Source organism: Calliphora vicina, chromosome 3 (assembly GCF_958450345.1).
Source record: "Calliphora vicina chromosome 3, idCalVici1.1, whole genome shotgun sequence".
In the NCBI taxonomy this organism is placed as follows: Eukaryota; Metazoa; Arthropoda; class Insecta; order Diptera; family Calliphoridae; genus Calliphora; species Calliphora vicina.
The window spans coordinates 126,682,263-126,704,532 of record NC_088782.1 but is presented as its reverse complement, the minus strand read 5'-3'; the positions used below and the strand labels follow the sequence as shown (position 1 = coordinate 126,704,532).

General features: G+C 25.1%; 2 protein-coding genes across 5 annotated transcripts in view; both read right to left on the bottom strand.

Moving 5' to 3' along the window:
• Nucleotides 1–22,270, bottom strand: part of DCX-EMAP (Doublecortin-domain-containing echinoderm-microtubule-associated protein) — a 487,657-nt gene that overhangs the window by 196,487 nt on the left and 268,900 nt on the right. The gene's annotated exons all lie outside the window — the stretch shown is intronic.
• Nucleotides 17,729–22,270, bottom strand: part of LOC135953082 (Ig-like and fibronectin type-III domain-containing protein 2) — a 273,456-nt gene continuing 268,914 nt past the window's right edge. For 2 of the 3 annotated variants that reach the window (XM_065502744.1, XM_065502745.1), the window contains 2 exons: nucleotides 20,081–20,106; nucleotides 17,774–17,928 (listed from right to left, as the gene is read on the bottom strand). In XM_065502744.1, coding sequence (XP_065358816.1) covers nucleotides 17,914–17,928; nucleotides 20,081–20,106 — 41 coding nt within the window. In that variant the 3' untranslated portion in view covers nucleotides 17,774–17,913. Of the gene's footprint in view, nucleotides 17,929–20,080; nucleotides 20,107–22,270 lie in introns of all 3 variants that reach the window. The other variant, XM_065502747.1, reaches the window with a different exon arrangement.

Here is a 22,270-nt window from a genome sequence, read left to right as displayed (position 1 = left end):
ATTTTAAATATTAATTTTATAATGATGTAGGATAATAATTATAATGCAGCTTACTTTGTTATAAATTGTGGCTTACAATTTGTTTAAAAATATGTTTCTTTTTTAATGATGATCCATATGAAATCTTAAATTTTAATATTAAAAATATTTTGTTTGTTCTATATTATTCTAAAATGTTTCAAATAAAAAAATATCACAAAATCATAAAACTTTCCAAAAAAATTTAAAAAAGGATATATGACAAGCTTTTAAAATATTAATGCAAGCAATTTAATTTATAATAATTATAATAAATCATATTATAATACAAATTGTGGCTTAAAAATTTTTCAAAATTATGTTTCCTTTTAAACTATAATGTCTATAATTTTTAAAATTTAGTTTTTACAAATATTTTGATTTTATTATATTATTCCTAAAGGCTTCAAAGAAAAAATAATGCCAATTTTTTAAATTTTCCTCAAAAATTTAAAAAAGGATATATGGCCAGCTTTTGAAATATTAGTGTAATCAAGTCTTAATATAATAATTATATTTAAGCATAATTTTTTACAAATTGTGGCTTAAAAATTTCTTAAAATTATGGGTCCTTTTTAAGGATAAAAGCTTTAAGATTTAAAATTTAGCTATTATAAATATTATGGTTCTACTGTATTATTCTTAATAGTTTCAAATAATAAAATACCACGAAATTTTAATTTTTTTTTAAAAAATTAAAAAAGGATATATGGCGAACTTTGAAAATATTACACTTGCGATATTGAAATTTGCCTATCATTTAGTTTGAACTAAACTGTAAATTGTGACAGTAAAATTAATTTTGAAATATAAGCGCTTTTTCAGGACCTTAAAAAAAATATGTTTAAAATTGCTTAAAAATTATTACAAATTTTATAATAAGCTTATTAATCGTATTCTTAAACTTTTCTTGATTTAAATTAAACAAAATTTTCTTATTATTTTAACTACAAAAAATGATATTCGGCTAGCTTTAGATTATTAGATTATTTAGCAATCAAAATGAAATTTGGAAATTGTAAGTTGGTAAATTAAAGTATAATTTTTTAAAACTGGCGAAGGATAATCATTTTTTTTTTTATTTTTAATAGAAACACCTAAATTATCAGGTATACGAAATTTTGTAATAATTGGGATTACATATAAACAAAAATTGTCTGGTATTTATACTATTTAGTTAGATTTATTTTTTTTCACCCTGTTATACTTCTATATTTCAAAATTTCTGTATTTTCTTTAGCTGCTGCTGCAGCCGCTTTTGTTGCCGTGGATTTTGCTTCAGCAGAATATTCTTTATTTTATTTTTTCAGATTTAATTATTTTATAATATACAATATAATATAATCCTTAGAATTACACACATACACACTTAAACACATACTCTTACCTAAATAAGTCATACAGTCAGTTTAAAACTTTATGTGCAAAAAAAAAAAATTAAAAGAATTTTACCAAAAGTATGTTACCGTAGAGAAAACAAGAAAAAATGATGTTGTATTTATATTATACCTATTGCAATGTTGTGTATGTGTGTAGAGTCAAGTGTGTTTACGAGTATGTATGAAAGTACTTAAACTTTTGACTTAATTATAATGAATGCCTGACAAGTACCCGCACCCTTTTTATATAAATCCGCAAGTAGAAATTTTCTGTGTATTAAAATACGACAGAAAATAAAATTTAATAAAAAATATATGTAATAATAACTCGTATGAGCAAGTACAAGTAAATTATTATTATTTTTTTTCTGCTTACTTTTTGTATATTTTTTAATAAAATAAAGCATTAATTGCTAAAGTGATAATGAAGATCATAATGTGGATGATGTGGATAGCAACACAAAAGTAACAACAGAACAGCTACAACAAGATTTCAACAACACTGTTGATAAGTTAGTAAGTGTGTTGGGGTAATAATGATGACTTGTGTATAAGCTTTTAAAATTACACAAGTATTAAAGCTGAGTAACAAAGGAAACAAAATAAATAAAAGTGAGTTGAGTATAAAGATGTTAAATGTCTGATGTAAAGAAATAATGAGACCAGCTAACTTTAAAATAACAATTTTTATAAAAAAATGTTTGCTACAATTTGCAGTTTGGTGTTCTCTAAATGTTTGCTTAAATTTATTAAGTTGAGCAAAGTATTTTAGGAGAACGGCATATATCCTTTTATTGAAATAAAATAAATTTAAAAATTTTTTCCGCTCTAAAGCTTAGAAAAATTAAAAAAAAATTATAATAATTAAAACTTTCTTTATTTTATTAAATATTTTCTTTTATTTACACTTAAAAGGACCTTTAGCAACTTTTTTGAAAACACATGCTTAGCCACAATTTGTAGTTATGTTTGCTTAACTCGCTTACTGAAAGACAATATCATAAGTCAAGTATTTTAAAAGTATCACATATATCCTTTTTTGAAATAATATAAATTTGCAACTTTTTCCTTCACTAAAGCTTGTAAAAACAATATAATTTTGAAGTGTTTAAGAGTTTTAAAATTTGAATAAATATTTTATTTTATTTAACCTAAAAAAACCCTTAATAATTTTTTTTGCACAAAATTTCTTAGCCACAAGTTGTAGTTTTGTTTACTTAGCTTAATTACCTAAAGACAAAATCATCAGTCCTGTATTTTAAAAGAACGGCATATATCCTTGTTCTGAAATAACATAAATTTTACGTTCTTGCTCAGCAATTTTAATAAATTTCTTTTAACAGTACTATGACAACTATTTTTGGAAACAAATTTATGCCAAAATTAGCAGTTTTGTTCCTTTAGAATAAGACAAGTATTTTATAATGACATTTTCAACAGCAATTTTTTTGGCAAACAAAGTTTTTTTTTCAATCTGCTATTAATGGACTTGGAATTTAAGCAAAATTTTGTAACCACAATTTATAGTTTTATATAACAAATATTATACCTACATTTCATTGTCTTGGATTAAATACTTAGAGAGCTCTTCATATATCCTTTTTAGGGAATAATGCCAATTTTAAAATTTTCTTACGGTATTGACTTTATTGATAGTTTTAGAACTGTGTTGTGAATTGAGAAAATGTTTTTTTTAATTTTATGACCATTTTGTTATATACCTGAAAAGGAATAACAATTTAAAAAAAAAAAATTAATGCCACAACTTGTGGTTTAGTCTAGACTTAATTATTACCAATTTGTTATATAATAAGTTAAATATTTCAACCGCTCGACATACATATGTATATCCTTTTTAGGAAATTTACAAATTATTACTATTTTTAGCCTCAAATAGTTAAATGAAGTGAAAATTTGTAAACCTTGATAAATAAAAAATTTTGTCTAGTAAACCAAGGATTTTCATATAATTTATCCTTTAAAGGACTCATAATTTTGCAAAAATTTTACTGCCACATTTTATAATTTTATACACAAAATTTTATGCCAAAATTTTATTGTCTTAGATTGAATATTTTAAAACCTCGCCATAAATCCTTTTTCGGAAATAAACAAAATTTTTGCTCTTTTATCTGCAAACAGTTAAATGAAGGGAACTTATGTTAACTGTAATAACTGCAAGATTTTTTTTTTTGTAAACCAGGATTTTTTTTCATTTATCCTTTAAACGACTTGCCATGACATACCTTTTGGTGCTACAATTTATTGTTTTATATGCAAAACATTATCCCTAAATTTCATTGTCATAGATTTAATATTAAGAGAGCCTTTCACATATCCTTTTGTGGTAATAAATTAAATTGTTAAATATTGGTATTGGTTTTAGTGATAGTTTTTGAATTGTAATGTGCATTTTTAAACCATTTTGCATTTTTAAACCATTTTCTGTCAAATTTGTCATTTATCCCAGAAAGGATAAGCAATTTTTGAAAAACTATTGTACCACAACTTGTGGTTTGTTTTACACTTAACTGTTACTAATTTTCAATATCATAAGTTATATATTTCAAGAGATGACCATATATCCTTTTTCGGAAATAAATATATTTTTGCATATTTTGATATGCAAACAGTGAAATGGAATCAAAAATTACAAACTATAATAACTAGAAATTTTTTTTAGGAAACCAACGAATTTTATTTCGTTTTTCCTTTAAAGGACTCATAATTTTGGAAAAAATTTACTGTCACAATTTATAATTTTATACACAACAAATTATACCTAAATTTGATTGTCTTAGATTAAACATTTCAAGTCCTCGCCATATATCCTTTTTCGGAAGTTAACAAATTTGTTCTCTCTTTTAACTGCAAACAGTTAAATGAAGTGAAAATATGAAATTTTTTAGTAAACCAAAGATTTTTATTACATTGATCCTATAAAGGACACCCCATTTCACAAACATTTTGGTGCTACAACTTATAGTTTTATATGCAAAATATGTATTATTCTGGGAATAAATTAAATTTTTAAATTTTGTGATAGTTTTTGAATTTTCAATTTTTTTTTTATACAATTTTCTAACATTTTTATTCGTATATCCTGAAGAGGACTACAAATTTTTACGAAACCTTTACACCACAACTTGTGGTTTTGTCTGTACTTTATTGTTACCAATTTTCAATAACATAAGTTAAATATTTCAAAAGCTCACCCTATATCCTTTTTAGAAAATAACTAAAATTTTGCTTTATATAGGTTCAAATTGTTTTTGTTTCAAATGAATGTATGTATTTTTTTAAACCAACAAAAGTTAAATTTTTCTATCTTTAAAATAAAGACATCAAGTTGGTGCTGTTTCTTTTTAAACTGATATGTCTGTCTATGATGTGTATGTCTGTATATGTATGCATGTCTAATCATTATGACTATATTTGTGTGTGTGTGTTGATGTCTCAGTTGTGTTGGTTAAAAGATGTAAAATTTCATGCAGGATAATGTCTACATCATCATATAGATTAATGAGTCTGTTCTGTTGGTGGCAAATGTATTAAGATTCATAATGTAACTCTACTCAAACATACATATACACAATACGTAGCAATATAACCCTGTATTAGTAGTATGTATGGGTATAGCAACAAACATTTTAAGACTTGGTGACATACAAATAGCATTAACATACATTTGTAAAATACATAATATCATTCTACTACCAAAAAAAGAAGAAAAAAAATAAAAACTGAAAATAATAGCAAGAGAAATAAGAGTAACTGAAGGACGTTGTGCAAAAATACCCCTTGATTTTTGTGCAAAAACAGAATAATACATTCAAACCTACATACATATGTTCATAGTTATGTATACGCGTATAACATTTACTCTGTTTAAATGCTGAATGCGAAATAAAAAAAATAGTAGAAGAATATGACACCCGGTTTATACGTTTCCGTTGTATGTTATGAAAATGATGACAATATGGCTTAACTTCCTTTTTCTGTATAGATATGTATGTATTGTACAGCTGTACAAACATCAAGCGAATCATATATGTAACACAACATTCAAATATACACCCACACTTACTTCATACATATTTATACCTACAGTGAGTGACAATGTTATAGTGAATTCATAAACAAAAAGTTTCTATGAAATGAACACATAATTTCACATAAAACTTTTCTATTACAATTTATAGTTTTTGTTCTCTTGAAGTACTAACAAAATTTCAATATCATAAATTTCAAATTTAAAGAGTTCTGCATATATCCTTTTTACAGGAAAATAAAAATTGAGATTTTTCTGATTTTTATATGTATATTGACAAAATGGCAAATTTTACAATCTTTTCAACAGAAATTTAGATTTTGTTTTTATTTCAAACATTTACCTGACATATCCTTGAAAAGAATATATAATTGTCATAAATTTTGATGTCACAATTTGTAGTTTAGTTCATGGAATATTATAACCCAATTTAGTTTTCATAATAATACATATTGATGCAAATCGCCATGTATCCTTTTTGACGAATAAATTTAATTTCAATTTTCCTTTCAAATGCTAACAATTTTTTACTAAATAGTATTGCTACAACTTGTAGTTTTGTTCGATAAAAATTATTTCCAAATTTCAGTTTAATAAGTTAAGTATTTCCAAAAAGCCTCATATATCCTTTTTTGAGGACAAAATAAATTTTTATTATTTTTCTTGATAAACAATTTTAACATTTACATGTTATATGATCATTTATTTTTCTCTTAAAAAAGTACATTTTAATGGCAATTATCCTTGGAAAGAAGTTAAAATTACATGAAATTGTTATGTCACAATTTAACTTCAGTTATGACAATATGTACACCTAACTTAATTGTATTAAAAATTAATTGCAGAAAATCGTTGAATATCCTTTTTTATAAATTAAATAAATTTTATTTTTTTTTCCATTTCAAACAAGAAAATTTCAAAAGTTTGTATGCCACAACTTGTGATATCTTTGGCTGAATCTTCTTACAAAATTTCAATTAAAAAAATAAAATATTTCTAGAATTGCTCATATATCCTTTTTTGAAAAATGAAAAAATTTTAAATTTTTCTTGCTTAAATTTTAAGAAATTATTAACTATTTGAGTATAAATTACCTTTTTTGAAGTTATTTTATTTATTTTTTATTCTTTAAGCAATTTATTTGAAAGGATACTAAATTTCAGTAAAATTTTCTCGCCACAACTTGTAGGTTGTTAACCTAAATTGAATGCCAGAATTTCAAGTTTAAAAGTTTTATTGTAAAAAAATTTTCAATATATCCTTTATTGGGATAATAACAAATTTGAAATATTTCTTGCTACTTTTAAATTTAATTAAAATGTTTACGTTTTTTTGCAATTAGTTTATTTTTTATCCATTATCCTTGAAACTATAACTAATTTGTATAACATTTGTAAGACACAACTTGTGGTTTATGTCGCTTAAACTTCTTACAAAATTTAAGGCTTAAAATATTAATATTTAAAGAATTTTCCTTTTATCCTTTGTTTAGAAAACGAAAAAAATAAAATTTGTTTTGCTTAAATTTTAAGAAATCATTAACAATTCAAGTATAAAGTATCTTTTTTGAAATTATTTAAATTTTTTTTAATTCCTTAAACATTTTCCTTGAAAGGATAATAAATTTCAACAAAATTTTTACGCCACAACTTGTAGTTTATTAAGCTAAAATTGGTGACTGATTTTCAAGTTTAAAAGTTTTATAGTTAAAAAATTGGATATATATCCTTTTTTGAGAAAACATTTTTTTCTTGCTTAAATTTGAAGAAATAATTGAAACTATTGAATTCTATTAAAATTTTTCACTTTGTTGCACAAATAGTTAAATTTTTATCCATTACCCTTGAAAATATAATTAATTTTTAGAAAATTTCTATGCTACAATTTGTGGCTTATGTCGCTTAAACTTCCTACAAAAATTAAGTTTTAAAATATTAATATTTCTAGAATGGGCCATATATCCTTTTTTGAAAAACGAAAAAAAATATATTTTTTTTTTATAAAAAAACAAAAAATTTAAAATTGTCTTGCTTAATTTTGAGCAAATCATTAACAATATTTTATAATTGTTTAATTTTTTAGCATTGTCCTTGAAAGGATAATTAAATTTACTAAAATTTGTATGCCACAACTTGCTGTTTAATGTGCTAAAGTTTCTCACAAAATTTCATGATGAAAACTTAAATATTGCAAGAATTGGCCATATGTCCTTTTTTTTGATCTGACACAAAATTTTACATTTTCTGGCTTAAATTTGAAGAATTTTATAAACAAATTTAAAATTAAGGATTTTTGATTTTTTTTTAAATTTAAATATCCTTGAAAGGATAATTAGTTTTAATAAGTTGTTCATACCACAATTTGTAGTTTATTTCATTTAAATTGTATGCCAAATTTCATGCTTTAAAAGTAAACATTTCTAGAAATGGTCATATATCCTTTTTTCTGTTTTTTAATTTTCTCAATTTTTTGCTTTCCACTGTTTCTCATAGAAATCCGTTTGAATGTTTATGCCGGCCTATGTAAGTTGTATGTTAACAGTAGATTTCCGTTTGATGCAAAAAAGTTCCATTTTTTCGCACACTAAAAGGGAGATCTCTGGCATATACACTGTTTGAACATGTGTGTTCACCATGTAGTTATAAATGTCATTTGATGTTTATATGTATGTAGGTATGTATAGCTAAATGCGTAAGTGAGTGTTGGTGTGTGTTTTTGTGTATAAAATAGTCTATTATAAAGAATCAAGGATTTTCAACAATGTGTAAATTTTAATTTAATTAAAATTTCATTTAATTTTAAAAGAGAGTTTGTTTTTTTTCTTCTTGCATGAGAATGCCACAAAATAGCTTTAAAATTATTATGATCCTTAGCACACTTATACACTTAAACACTTGTGAGAGAATGTGTTGGTAAAGTATTTATTACATAAAGAGCTTTTCTAGTTCTATTTATACACATTTTACACGTTTAGATTTCTTTGACTTCTCATGAGTGTAAAACTGAGTGTATGTGAGTTTGTGAATAATTTTTTTTTAGGTTGTATTTGAATTTTATCACTTTAACTTATGAAAATAGTTTTTGAAAGGTTTCAAATAGTTTTTCGGCAAAGAAAAGCATAGAAATACACACGCACACTCCATTATCAACTTATATTCATAAAGAGCAGGATAATAAATGACTTAACAGTTACACATACCAGTATATAAATGTATAAATGAATATGCTTGGTATGTTTAGATGTGTATTAGTATGAATATTTTTTGTTTGTTGTATGAAAAACTTGATAGTTTAATATCGTGCCAATATCAACCTTTCTAAGGATTAGTTAGATTCATTTCGTTTACTCTTGCTCCTTCTACTGCAACATTTCTTCTTGGGCTAATAAACTTATCAAAAAGTTTACAGTTCTTTCCTTTTTTTGTTGCCATACAACAAACAAAACTATGAAAGAAACAACAAAATAACTAAACGAAAATCGAAAAGTTTCTTATATTGGACTTAGGAATTTTTGCCAAGTATAAGTAAGTGTACGAGGGAAAAAAACCTTAAGAATCTTTATATACCGGTTAAGTGAAGAAACTCCAAAAAAAAAAATGGTAAGAACAACAAACTTTCATAGTTAATTTTCTTATGGTTAATTGAAACTTTACTTCTGGGTTTTTGTATATGAGTGTGAGTTGTTTTTCTTATTGTTTGTTGAAATATTTACAAAATTTCCAAAGTGTGATGCATACTTTTTGGGGTTGATAAAATTAATAAGTGAAATTTATGGTTTAGTTTAGTTTTTTTTGTCTGGATTAAATAAATAATTTCGATATCAGGACTTTAGCTGTATGAAAAGTTTTGGTTTTATATTTGGCATAAATGTCGTGTGAAAGTTTTTTTCTGTCAAAAGTAGTTTTCTCTGAATAATGGACAAGTCCTTAATGAATATTAAAAATCTGAACAAGAGATTGGATGTTTATTAATAAGAAATATGTACTAAAAAAATGTTAGTAAGTTAATAAAACTAGAGATTTCCATTAATTTTGTTTAATTAAGTAAACTTTTAATTGATTTCATTAAAAAGGATATATGACAATAATTTTAAATACTGCCAATAAAGCACTCAAAGTTCAGTATTATATTGAGAAAACCAATGTACAAATTGTGATATAAAAAAATTTTGAAAATTATCATCCTTCAGAAAAATAAGTAAAGATGGAAAATTTTTTAATTTCTATATTTACCTAGGAAAATTTAAAACTTTAGCAGCATTTAATAAACAAAAAATTCAAATTTATTTAATTTATGAAAAAGGATATATGGTGAACTTTTGAAATACATAAGTTACAAAGCTCAAATTTGATGATGATATTCTCTCAACAGAGCTACAAATTGTGGCTATAAAATAAACTGAAAAATGTTATGCTTTGAAGGAATAAGTGACTTTTATAAATTATAGAAGAAAAAATATTGAATTTCTATGTTTGTTGAACAAAATTTAAAACTATAGCAGTACTGAAATTAAACAAAAATATATGTAAAATAATTTGATTTATAAAAAAGGATATATGGCGATATTTAAAACTGTTTAAGCTACAAAACCAAAAAATAATGGTGATATTATCTCAAACAAGCTACAAATTGTGGCATTTAAAAATTTTGAAAATTATTATCCTTTACAGGAATAAGTAAGTTTTAAAGATGTTTGAAGAAAAAATATTCAATTTCTCTTTACTGAACAAAATTGTAAACTTGAGCAGCATCAAAAAATATACAAAAACTTCAAGTTTATTTACTTATTTTATTTATTTATAATTAAGGATATAGGACGACCTTTGGAAATATCTAAGTTACAGCTCTCAAATTTTAAGATGGTATATTTTCAACTGAACTACAAATTGTGGATTTAACAGTTTTTAAAATTTTGATCACTTACAAGGATAAGTAAGTTTTAAGAATTGTATAAAAAATAAAATTGAATTTCTATAGTAGCCTAACCAATTATATAAAACTTTAGCTGCATAAAAACTTACAAAAAATTAAAATTTATTTTATTTATAAAAAAGGATATAAGGCCAGCTTTTGAAATGTTAAAGCTACAAAACTCAAACTGCATGAAAGCATAGACTGTACAGAGCTGCAAATTGTGGCAACTGAAATTATTGAAAATTATTATCCTTTACAAGTTTACCTATCATTGAAAAATTATTGATAAGAAATTATATTACTCTAATATTGGCCCGCAAAATTTATAACCTAAGCAGCCTGAAAATGTAAAAAAAAAATTAAAATTTATTTAATTTATAAAAAAGGATATATGGCGATGTCCTGCAATTTTCAATTTTCCAACAATTAAATTAGGTGAACATATTGTTGAAACAAAGCTACAAGTTGTGACATCAAAATGTGTAGAAATTCTAGGTACTAAAAGTTAAGAAAAGAGGAAACCTTTTAAATTTGTTTTATAAACCAGAAAGGATATATGGAGATTTTTAAAATTATTTATTTTATTGCTCTACAATTTTGTGATGATATTGTTTGAACTAATTGGGGCCACACAAAATTTTGAAAATTATTATAGTTGAACATTTTATTTAAACAGAGTTACAAATTGCGATACACATTAAAATTTCTAAATGTTTGTTTTTTATTTAACTACATATTTGAATAAAATATGGATTAATTTGTTCACTAATGAGTTCCTTCTTTTGTTCTTCTATTTACAGATTTTGAATGGATTTTTGAAAGTATACAGAGAATCTAAGAAGACAAGCAACTACAAGGAGCTAATTTATTGCTAATTATGTTCAAACCTAAGTAAAGGAAACATCAATATATACGTAGTTTCAAATCATTTCAATGTATAATCTATTTTTTAAATCACAATTTAAATATTAAGAAGAAATTAATAAACATAATTGTATAAAATAAATTTTTAAATTCAGTAAAAAAAAAATATGCATTTCAACTGTCTTTTTTATACCAAAGTAATGAAAAATGGTAGGTACTTTTCTACTCTGATCATAATATACTTTATATAGATTCAAAACTAAATAAATGCTTCTGTTTCAGCACTGTTTGAAAATAGAAGAAAAGAACAGAAATAAGTTAAATTAATAATTCAAATATGAAATATTAAAAATAATATTTAAGGTTAAAACACTTTTATAACATTAAATTTTAAATATCTATTTTTAGACATAGCAAGGGGGTAAAAGTTTTATATTTATTAAAAAGAAGACATCAAAATCTTTCACATAAAAAAAAATCATGGAAAATACTTCTTTAAATTTTCTGTTATAAAGTTTAGAAAAAACATTTGACTACGTCACAAAATTAATGTTTCTTGTGCAAAATGTTAATATCAAATTTTTGTTCATAGTTTGCAGGATTTTATAGCTATGGTCATCATATTTACTTCATTTTTAGAAAAAGATATCGTCGATAAAATGCCATAATTAAAATTTAAAAATGCTCACAACTTTAGATTTTATGAGCGTTTAAACAAATAACGCCCATATTTCCTCATGTGGGCGTGGCTATGGAGAAAAAAATGTTCGATTATATGAAAGTCCACTTCCAAATCTATAAGATGGCGTAAACTATAATCTGGTAGCTGTCTTAGTTTTCAAGTTATTACGTGTGGAAGAAAAGTTGTTACGCGACATTTACCTTCTGCATGATTATGTTCTCCTAGTACTTGACAAAAATTTGAATTTTTGAAAATCATTTTTTAGTGGCATAATTTTATATTTAGAAAATTGCTTATATCTCTTACAGACTACCAGCTACCTATATGAAATTTTGAACGGATCTAGAAAAAGATACAAGTAACTTGGATGGTAGGAAAATTTGTGTCAACGCTTAACAATTTCGGTTTTATAAGCGTGTGAAACTTTAAATCAAAATATCTTCATACTGGACACGACTATAGGATTATAACTTATACGCAGATGGTAGACAATTTTAAACTCTATAATATAGTGAAGAAATTGTTGAAAATATCCACTTAGTTTTCGAGTTATAACAAATTTAATAAAACTTTTTAATTTTCAGAAGCGTTTTTTAAAATTCAATTTGAAATATCTCTGTTTATACACAGCTAGGGTTTCAAAGTTTTGCATTTATTCAAAAGAAGACATCAAAATCTTTCACCTAAAGGAAAAATCATGTCAAATGCTTATTTAGTTTTGTAGTTATAAGGTTTAGAAAAAACATTTGACTACGTCACAAAATACATGTTTGTTGTGCAAAATTTTAATGTCATATTTTTGTTCACAGTTTTCAGAATTTTATAGCTACGGTCACCATATTTGGTTTATTTATAGAAAAAGATATCGTCGATAAAATGCCATGATTAAAATTTAAATAGGGTTACACCCTTAGATTTTATAAGCGTTTAAACCAAAAACGCCCATATTTCTCCAAGTGGGCGTGGCTATGGACAAAAAAATTGTAGATCATATGAAAGTCCACTTCCAAATTTATAAGATGGTGTAAACTATAATCTGCTAGCTATCTTAGTTTTGGAGTTATTACGTGTGGAAGAAAATTTGTTACGCGACATTTACCTTCTGCTTGATTATGTTCTCCTAGTACTTGACAAAAATTGGAATTTTTGAAAATCATTTTTTAGCGGCATAATTTTATATTTAGAAAATTGCTTATATCTGCAACAGATTACGACATATCTATATGAAATTTGAAATTAGACTAGCAGAAGATACAAGAAACTTGGTTGGTATGAAAAATGTTGTCAATGCTTAACAATTTCGGTTTTATAAGCGTTTGAAACTTTAAATTAAAATATCTTCATACTGAACATGACAATAGGATTATAATTTGTGACGCAGATGGTAGACAATTTTAAACTCTATAAGATAGTGAAGAAATTGTTGAAAATATCCACTTAGTTTTCGAGTTATAACTAATTTAATAAAATTTTTTCACTTTCAGAAGCGTTTTTTAAGATTAAATTTGAAATATCTCTTTTTAGACACAGCTAGGGGTCAAAGTTTTGCATTTATTCAAAAGTATATTTCAAAATCTTTCACCTGAAGAAAAAATCATGTCAAATGCTTACTTAATTTTGGAGTTATAAGGTTTAGAAAAACTTTTGTCTACGTCCCATAATACTTGTTTATTATGCAAAATTTTAATATCAAATTTTTGTTCATAGTTTGCTGGATTTTATAGCTATGGCCACCATATTTGGTTTATTTATAGAAAAAGATATCGTCGATAAAATGCCATAATTAAAATTTAAAAATGCTTACAACCTTAGATTTTGTAAGCGTTTAAACAAAACACGCCCATATTTCCGAAAGTAGGCGTGGCTGTGGGCAAACAAAATTTCGATTATCTGAAAGTCCACTTCCAGATCTATAAGATGGCGTAAACTATAATCTGGTACCTGTCTTAGTTTTCGAGTTATTACGTATGGAAGAAAATTTGTTACTCGACATTTACCTTCTGCAAGATTATGTTCTCCTAGTACTGGACAAAAATTTGAATTTTTGAAAAATCATTTTTTAGCGGCGTAATTTTATATTAAGAAAATAGCTTATATCTCTTACAGACTACCAGCTACCTATATGAAATTTTGAACGGATCTAGAAAAAGATACAAGTAACTTGGATGGTAGGAAAATTATTGTCAACGCTTAACAATTTCAGTTTTATAAGCGTTTGAAACTTTAAATTAAAATATCTTCATACTGGGCATGACAATAAGCTTATAATTTGTGACGCAGATGGTAGACAATTTTAAACTCAATAAGATAGTGAAGAAATTGTGGAAAATATCCACTTAGTTTTCGAGTTATAACTAATTTAATAAAACTTTTTCATTTTCAGAAGCGTTTTTCAAGATTAAATTTGAAATATTTCTTTTTATACATAGCAAGGGGGTAAAAGTTTTGCATTTATTCCAAAGAAGACTTCAAAATCTTTCATCCAAAGAAAAAATCATGTCAAATGCTTATTTAATTTTGCATTTATAAGCCTTAGAAAAAACATTTGACTACGTCACAAAATTCATTTATCTTGTGCAAAATTTTAATGTCACATTTTTGTTCATAGTTTGTATGATTTTATAGCTATGGTCACCATATTTGGTGTATTTATAGAAAAATATATCGTCGATCAAATGCCATGATTAAAATTTAAATAGGGTTACACCCTTAGATTTTATAAGCGTTTAAACAAAACACGCCCATATTTCCCCAAGTGGGCGTGGCTGTGGAAAAAAAAATTGTCCATCATATGAAAGTCCACTTCCAAATCTATAAGATGGCGTAAACTATAATCAGCTAGCTGTCTTAGTTTTCAAGTTATTACTTGTGGAAGAAAAGTTGTTACGCGACATTTATCTTCCGCATGATTGTTCTCTTTTTTCTAAACTTTATAACAGAAAAATTAAATAAGAATTTGACATGATTTTTTCTTCAGGTGAAAGATTTTGAAGTCTTCTTTTAAATAAATGCAAAACTTTGCCCCCTAGCTGCGTCTAAAAAGAAATATTTCAAATTAAATCTTGTAAAACGCTTCTCAAAATGATAAAGTTTTATTAAATTGGTTATAACTCGAAAACTAAGTACACTTTCTCAACAATTTCTTCACTATCTTATAGAGTTTAAAATTGTCTACCATCTGCGTCACAAATTATAAGCCAATTGTCATTCCCAGTATGAAGATATTTTAATTTAAAGTTTAAAACGCTTATAAAACCAAAATTGTAAGCGTTGACAAAATTTTTCTTACCAACCAAGTTCCTTGTATCTTCTTCTACAACCATTTCAAATTTCATATAGATTGGCCGTAATCTGTTGCAGATATAAGCAATTTTCTAAATATAAAATTATGCCGCTAAAAAATGATTTTCAAAAATTCCAATTTTTGTCAAGTACTAGGAGAACATAATCATGCAGAAGGTAAATGTCGCGTAACAAATTTTCTTTCACACGTAATAACTCCAAAACTAAGATAGGTAGCAGATTATAGTTTACGCCATCTTATAGATTTGGAAGTGGACTTTCATATGATCTACAATTTTTTTGTCCATAGCCACGCCCACTTGGGGGAATATGGGCGTTTTTGGTTTAAACGCTTATAAAATCTAAGGTTGTAAGGATTTTTAAATTTTAATCATTGCATTTAATCGACGATATCTTTTTCTATAAATAAACCAAATATGGTAACCATAGCTATAAAATCCTAAAAACTATGAACAAAAATGTGATACTAAAATTTTGCACAACAAGAATTTTATGTCTTTGTCAAACCTTTGTTTTAAACCTTATAACTACAAAACTAAATAAGCATTTGACATGATTTTTTCTTTAGGTGAAAGATTTTGAAGTCTTCTTTTGAATAAATGCAAAACTTTGAACCCCTAGCTGTGTGTAAACAGAGATATTTCAAATTGAATCTTGAAAAACGCTTCTGAAAATGAAAAAGTTTTATTAAATTTGTTATAACTCGAAAACTAAGTGGATATTTTCAACAATTTCTTCACTATCTTATAGAGTTTAAAATTGTCTACCAACTGCGTCAGAAATTATGATCCTATTGTCATGCCCAGTATAAAGATATTTTAATTTAAAGTTTCAAACGCTTATAAAACCGAAATTGTTAAGCGTTGTTAAACATTTTCCTACCAACCAAGATGCTTGTGTCATCTGCTAGTCTCATTACAAATTTCATATAGATAGCTGGTAGTCTGTTGCAGATATAAGCAATTTTCTAAATATAAAATTATGCCGCAAAAAAAATAATTTTCAAAAATTCAAATTTTTTGTCAAGTACTAGGAGAACATAATCATGCAGAAGGTAAATGTCGCGTAACAAATTTTCTTCCACACGTAATAACTTGAAAACTAAGACAGCTAGCAGATTATAGTTTACGCCATCTTATAGATTTGGAAGTGGACTTTCATATGATGTACAATTTTTTTGTCCATAGCCACGCCCACTTGGAGAAATATGGGCGTTTTTGGTTTAAACGCTCATACAATCTAAGGTTGTAACCCTATTTAAATTTTAATCATGGCATTTAATCGACTACATCTTTTTCTATAAATAAACCAAATATGGTGACCATAGCTATAAAAACCTGCAAACTATGAACAAAAATTTGATATTCAAATTTTGCACAAGAAACATGAATTTCGATATTTGAGTAGCATACTTTAGTGGCTGTTTATGAAAGTTGTTTGAACAAATGGTGGCACAGTGTTTAATTTGATGTTGTAGGATAGTGATTCTAAATTAATTAAAATTTATAAGTTTTAACATACTTACTTAAAAATATTGACTTTATACTTACTTTTCTTAATTCAGCCTTCATTTAGTCTTTATTTGTTTAATTATTGAAACAAAGTCTTTATTAAATTTTATTTCTTTTTGTGCCACAAATTAAACAATAACAATAAAATTTATCTTTGGCATTTATATGTTGGTGATTGGCCATAATTCCAGTAAATGTAAATTGCCAACTCTCTACGTGTTTATGTGCGTTTTAAGTTGTTTTAATTTGTATAAGGAATTTTGTGCTCCCCCCACCCAGCATGACCATTTTAGCCATTAATTAGTAACGGAAATAATCTAATTTAATTAGTTTTATGAGCTTTTTTCATTAAGTTGTAGATATTTGCGTTGGTTCGTTCATTTATTGCTTTATTTATTTTCATTTTGTTACATTTATTTAGATTTGTTTTGTTTTCGTTTCGTTTTTTTTTCTTATTTATTCGACAAACATAAATTTTAATTAATGCTAAAGACTAAATACTATTTGGCATTTCTTGGCCTAGAACAAAAAGCAAAAATGAAATCAAATTAAAAGTAGTAACAAGAAATACTCAACTAAATATATAAATAAATAAATACATTCATTGGCTTGTGTAGAAAAGTTTTAAAAAACTTTTCCCACATCCATTTTTTTATTTATAGTGTCACCTCAAAAATCTTATTTATTTTATAAATATATTATAAAAATACTGTGCTTTTTACTTTATTCTTAACTTTTTTTTTGTATTAAATCCTTATAAGATTTAATTGCCAAATAACACGCATGTTTTAACATGTTTCGTTTTATATTTTACCTAAGAATTTTGTTTTTTTTTTTAATTTGTAAACTGCACAAACTGTTAGTTTTGTTACAAGTTATTGACGTGGTTACAAATGTGTTGAAGTCCTTAAAATCAAGCTGTTGTTGACCTTCTGCTAGCTTATTTTTTTTTTCAATTTATTTTCAACCTACTACCAAAAACTTAATGTAGGTTAACTCTGACTAACAATTGTTGATTATTTACAAGAAAGAAAAAAAACCACAAAAGTTATTAGCTCAGCCAAAAGAACAGCAATATGTCGTGCAAATTACTCATCTAAATAAATAATTGCTGGACTGCGTCCGTCTCCTCCGCAGCGTCCTCGTTCACTTGAGACTCTTCTTGTATGGTGCGATAGACTTCTCGGGCAATTAAAATTCGTAGGCCTATTAAAAAGTAATGAGAACAAAAAAATATCAAGGTAACTGTAGCAAGAAAAGAAAATTCTTAAAAAATACGCAGTTAATAAAATGTTGATTTTTTTTTTGATTTTAAATTTATGACTAAAATGCAAAATGTTATTGTACGATAAGATGTCTATTAATTATGAAAATAACACCAGGTTTGAGTGTTTTGCTGTTATAAATAAAATCGCCATTAATTGTGACCTTTTCCCTAGCTCAAACACATTTAAAACACGCACATTTTTGAGTGTAGACCTGGCAGTTTAATTGCTTTTTTAAATAGTTTTTTGTTTTAAATCAGAGCAATTTGATTGATGATTTGTAAAAAAAGTAAAAAAAAACTTTATTAAAAGTAGTAAAATGTTATTTTTTAAACTAGTTTTTGATAAATTTTAAAAATATATTAAAATATTAATTTTTTTAAAAAAGTAGTAGAAATAATGTTTTTTTAAAAAAGTACTAAGTACATTTTAGAATAGTAAAATACAAAACTTTTAAAAAAAATTACTAAAATATGTATAACTTTTGAAAAAAGTAGAAGACTTACTACTTTTTTAAAAAAGTACTAAAATTCTCTATTAATGAAAAAGGTACATATGACAAAGTTTAAATATAAAGAAAAAACTAGTTTTTTGATAAATTATAAAAATTTATTAAAATATTAATTTTTTAAAATAGTAGTAGAAATAATACTTTGTGAAAAGTACTAAAATTTAACTTCTTTGCATGCATTAGAATAAAATAAAATGTTGATTTTTAAAAATTAAGTAAAAATACTACTTTTTTACAAAATTGAAAAAAGTAGTAGAAATACTACTTCTTTGAAAAAAGTACTAAAAATTATAATTTTTTGCAAAATTAAAAAAACAACTTTCTTTCATTCTAACAAATTTGAAAAATATTAACTTTAAATTTTTTTTTCTTAATTAAAAAAAGTAAAAAAATATTACCTTTTTAAAAAGAAGTGAAAATACTACTTTTCTAAAATTTTTTAGAATTAATTAAAAAAAAAAAAAAAATTATAAAAAAGTACTTTTTAAAAAAGTAGTAAAAATACTACTTTTTACAAAAACACAAAAATTATGCTATTTTACAAAAAAATTATGCTATTTACTTTGTTGAAAATTTTAAAAAATACTACTTTTTAAAAAGGTAGTAAAATACTACTTTTTGAAAAAGTATTAAAACATTCAAAAATTAGTAATAAGTCTAATTTTTATAAAATAGCTATAAAAAATGTATGAAAAAATTATTTTTTAAAAAAGTAGTAAAAATACTACTTTTTACAAAAACACAAAAATGATGGTACTTTGCTGAAAAATTTTAAAAATTCTACTTTTTAAAAATTTTAAAAATTCTACTTTTTAAAAAAGTATTAAAACATTCAAAAATTAGTAAGTCTAACATTTTTTTAAAATTTAATTTAATTTAAACAAATTTATAAAAAAATAATTTTTTAAAAAGTAGTGAAAATACTACTTTTTACAAAAAAATAAAAATCTTGCTATTTTACAAAAGCAAAAATACTACTTTCTTGAAAAATGTTAAAAATACTACTTTTTAAAAAGGTAGTAAAAATACTACTTTTTACAAAAATACTAATATTTAGAAAAATTAGTACAAATTTTAATTTTGTTTAGATTTGTATGTATTTCAAAAGATTAATTAAAGACGGCCTAAATAAACATATTTCAAATGACAACAATGAGTTGTAAAATGACACGGTAACAAGTATAAAATAAGTTATTATAGAAATCCTTCATTCAGCTAAATTTATGATTGTTTATTTTGTAGTCACATTAAAACAGATTTCTTACAAGGACTTTCTCTTCTGCTTTACGAATTAAATGATTAATGACATTTTAATAATAAATAAGATGCGTATACGCCTACGTGCTTTAATTTATATTAAATATGTACAATTTCATAACATTCATCATGAAATAAATGAAAAAATTGATTTTTATATGCTTAAACTGGCACACATATTTTTTAAGGCGTGTTATTTTTAATACAAGTCTTTATTGAAATTTATGGCTTTTTGTTTTTTTTTTTGGTTAATACTCAAACAATTTATTTATTAGTTAAATATTATATCATTTTATAGTTAAATATATAAAAAAAATAAACTTACCCATTGTACTTTAACTCGCAAGGCTTCTGTATGTTATTGTTTTTATATTTTTATAGTGTTAAAATTGTTGTAGTTGTTATAGTTGTTGTTTGGATGTATGCAAAAAAAATAAAGTAAAGTAAGAGAAAAAAACACAAATAATTTATATTCCCACAAAAGCCGAAAAACAACAAACAATTTAATTTAGGTTAATTGCATTAACAACAAAACAAAAAATAAGAAGAAAAAAACTAGAGGGGAAAATCAAAACAAAAAAACAAACAATTTCTATATAAAAATGAAAAAACAAAAAGGATATAAAAAAAGCAAGAAAATCTTGCCTCAGGAAAACAATAAAAATGTGGGAATAAACTTTCATTTCTATATAGAAAAAAAATTACCACAGCCAAGTAGTGGATTTATTTCCTGTAGTTTGTTTGTTCAAGTAAATTTTTAACGCTTTGGTTCTTTGTTGGTTTCTTTTTTTTTATTTTAGAGCCAGAACTTTAACAGCGTTAAAAATATGTATGTATGTAAAAGAAATAAATCAAATTTTCATGCATTTGCATAATTTGCTAGTTTGTTTTTTTGCTGAAGACTCATCCCTTTAAAAAAGAAAAAAAAATCTTTTTTAAAGGAGAGTCTTTATTAAAGAATTATACATAGGAAACAGAACTAGCACAGAACAAGAACAGAACAGAACTAGAACAGAACTAGAACAGAACTAGAACAGAACTAGAACAGAACTAGAACAGAACTAGAACAGAACTAGAACAGAACTAGAACAGAACTAGAACAGAACTAGAACAGAACTAGAACAGAACTAGAACAGAACTAGAACAGAACTAGAACAGAACTAGAACAGAACTAGAACAGAACTAGAACAGAACTAGAACAGAACTAGAACAGAACTAGAACAGAACTAGAACAGAACTAGAACTAGAACAGAACTAGAACTAGAACAGAACTAGAACAGAACTAGAACAGAACTAGAACAGAACTAGAACAGAACTAGAACAGAACTAGAACAGAACTAGAACAGAACTAGAACAGAACTAGAACAGAACTAGAACAGAACTAGAACAGAACTAGAACAGAACTAGAACAGAACTAGAACAGAACTAGAACAGAACTAGAACAGAACTAGAACAGAACTAGAACAGAACTAGAACAGAACTAGAACAGAACTAGAACAGAACTAGAACAGAACTAGAACAGAACTAGAACAGAACTAGAACAGAACTAGAACAGAACTAGAACAGAACTAGAACAGAACTAGAACAGAACTAGAACAGAACTAGAACAGAACTAGAACAGAACTAGAACAGAACTAGAACAGAACTAGAACAGAACTAGAACAGAACTAGAACAGAACTAGAACAGAACTAGAACAGAACTAGAACAGAACTAGAACAGAACTAGAACAGAACTAGAACAGAACTAGAACAGAACTAGAACAGAACTAGAACAGAACTAGAACAGAACTAGAACAGAACTAGAACAGAACTAGAACAGAACTAGAACAGAACTAGAACAGAACTAGAACAGAACTAGAACAGAACTAGAACAGAACTAGAACAGAACTAGAACAGAACTAGAACAGAACTAGAACAGAACTAGAACAGAACTAGAACAGAACTAGAACAGAACTAGAACAGAACTAGAACAGAACTAGAACAGAACTAGAACAGAACTAGAACAGCACTACAACAGAACACAAAAAACTATTACAAAACTACGACAAGTACTAGCAGTATTTAGTTAAATATTTTTTCGAAATTTTTACAATTATTTCAACATTTTCATTAAATTCCATTAGCTCTTTAAATTAAACAAATTTAAACAATAAGTATCATAAAATCTAACTAAACAATTTTATACAACATTCATTAAAGCCACTACTTCCGCTTGTTTTGTTTATATAGCCCATAAACTAATACCCAGTAAGAGAAGCATACTTTTAGGAGGGCTCTTAAAGGGTTGTTTGCTGTGATTTTATAAAACAAATAATAATAACAAAAAACTTAAATACATAATAAAAAACTTAACTAAAAATAAAATAAAATTACATTATATATAACATTACTCATTGTAAAATTAAAGTTACCCACAAAAATAATGACTACTTTTATTTTTTTTATATTTTTTTTATATTTTTTTTCCAATTTTTTTTTTATTTAGCATGTTTTTTTTAACTTTTTTTTGTACAAT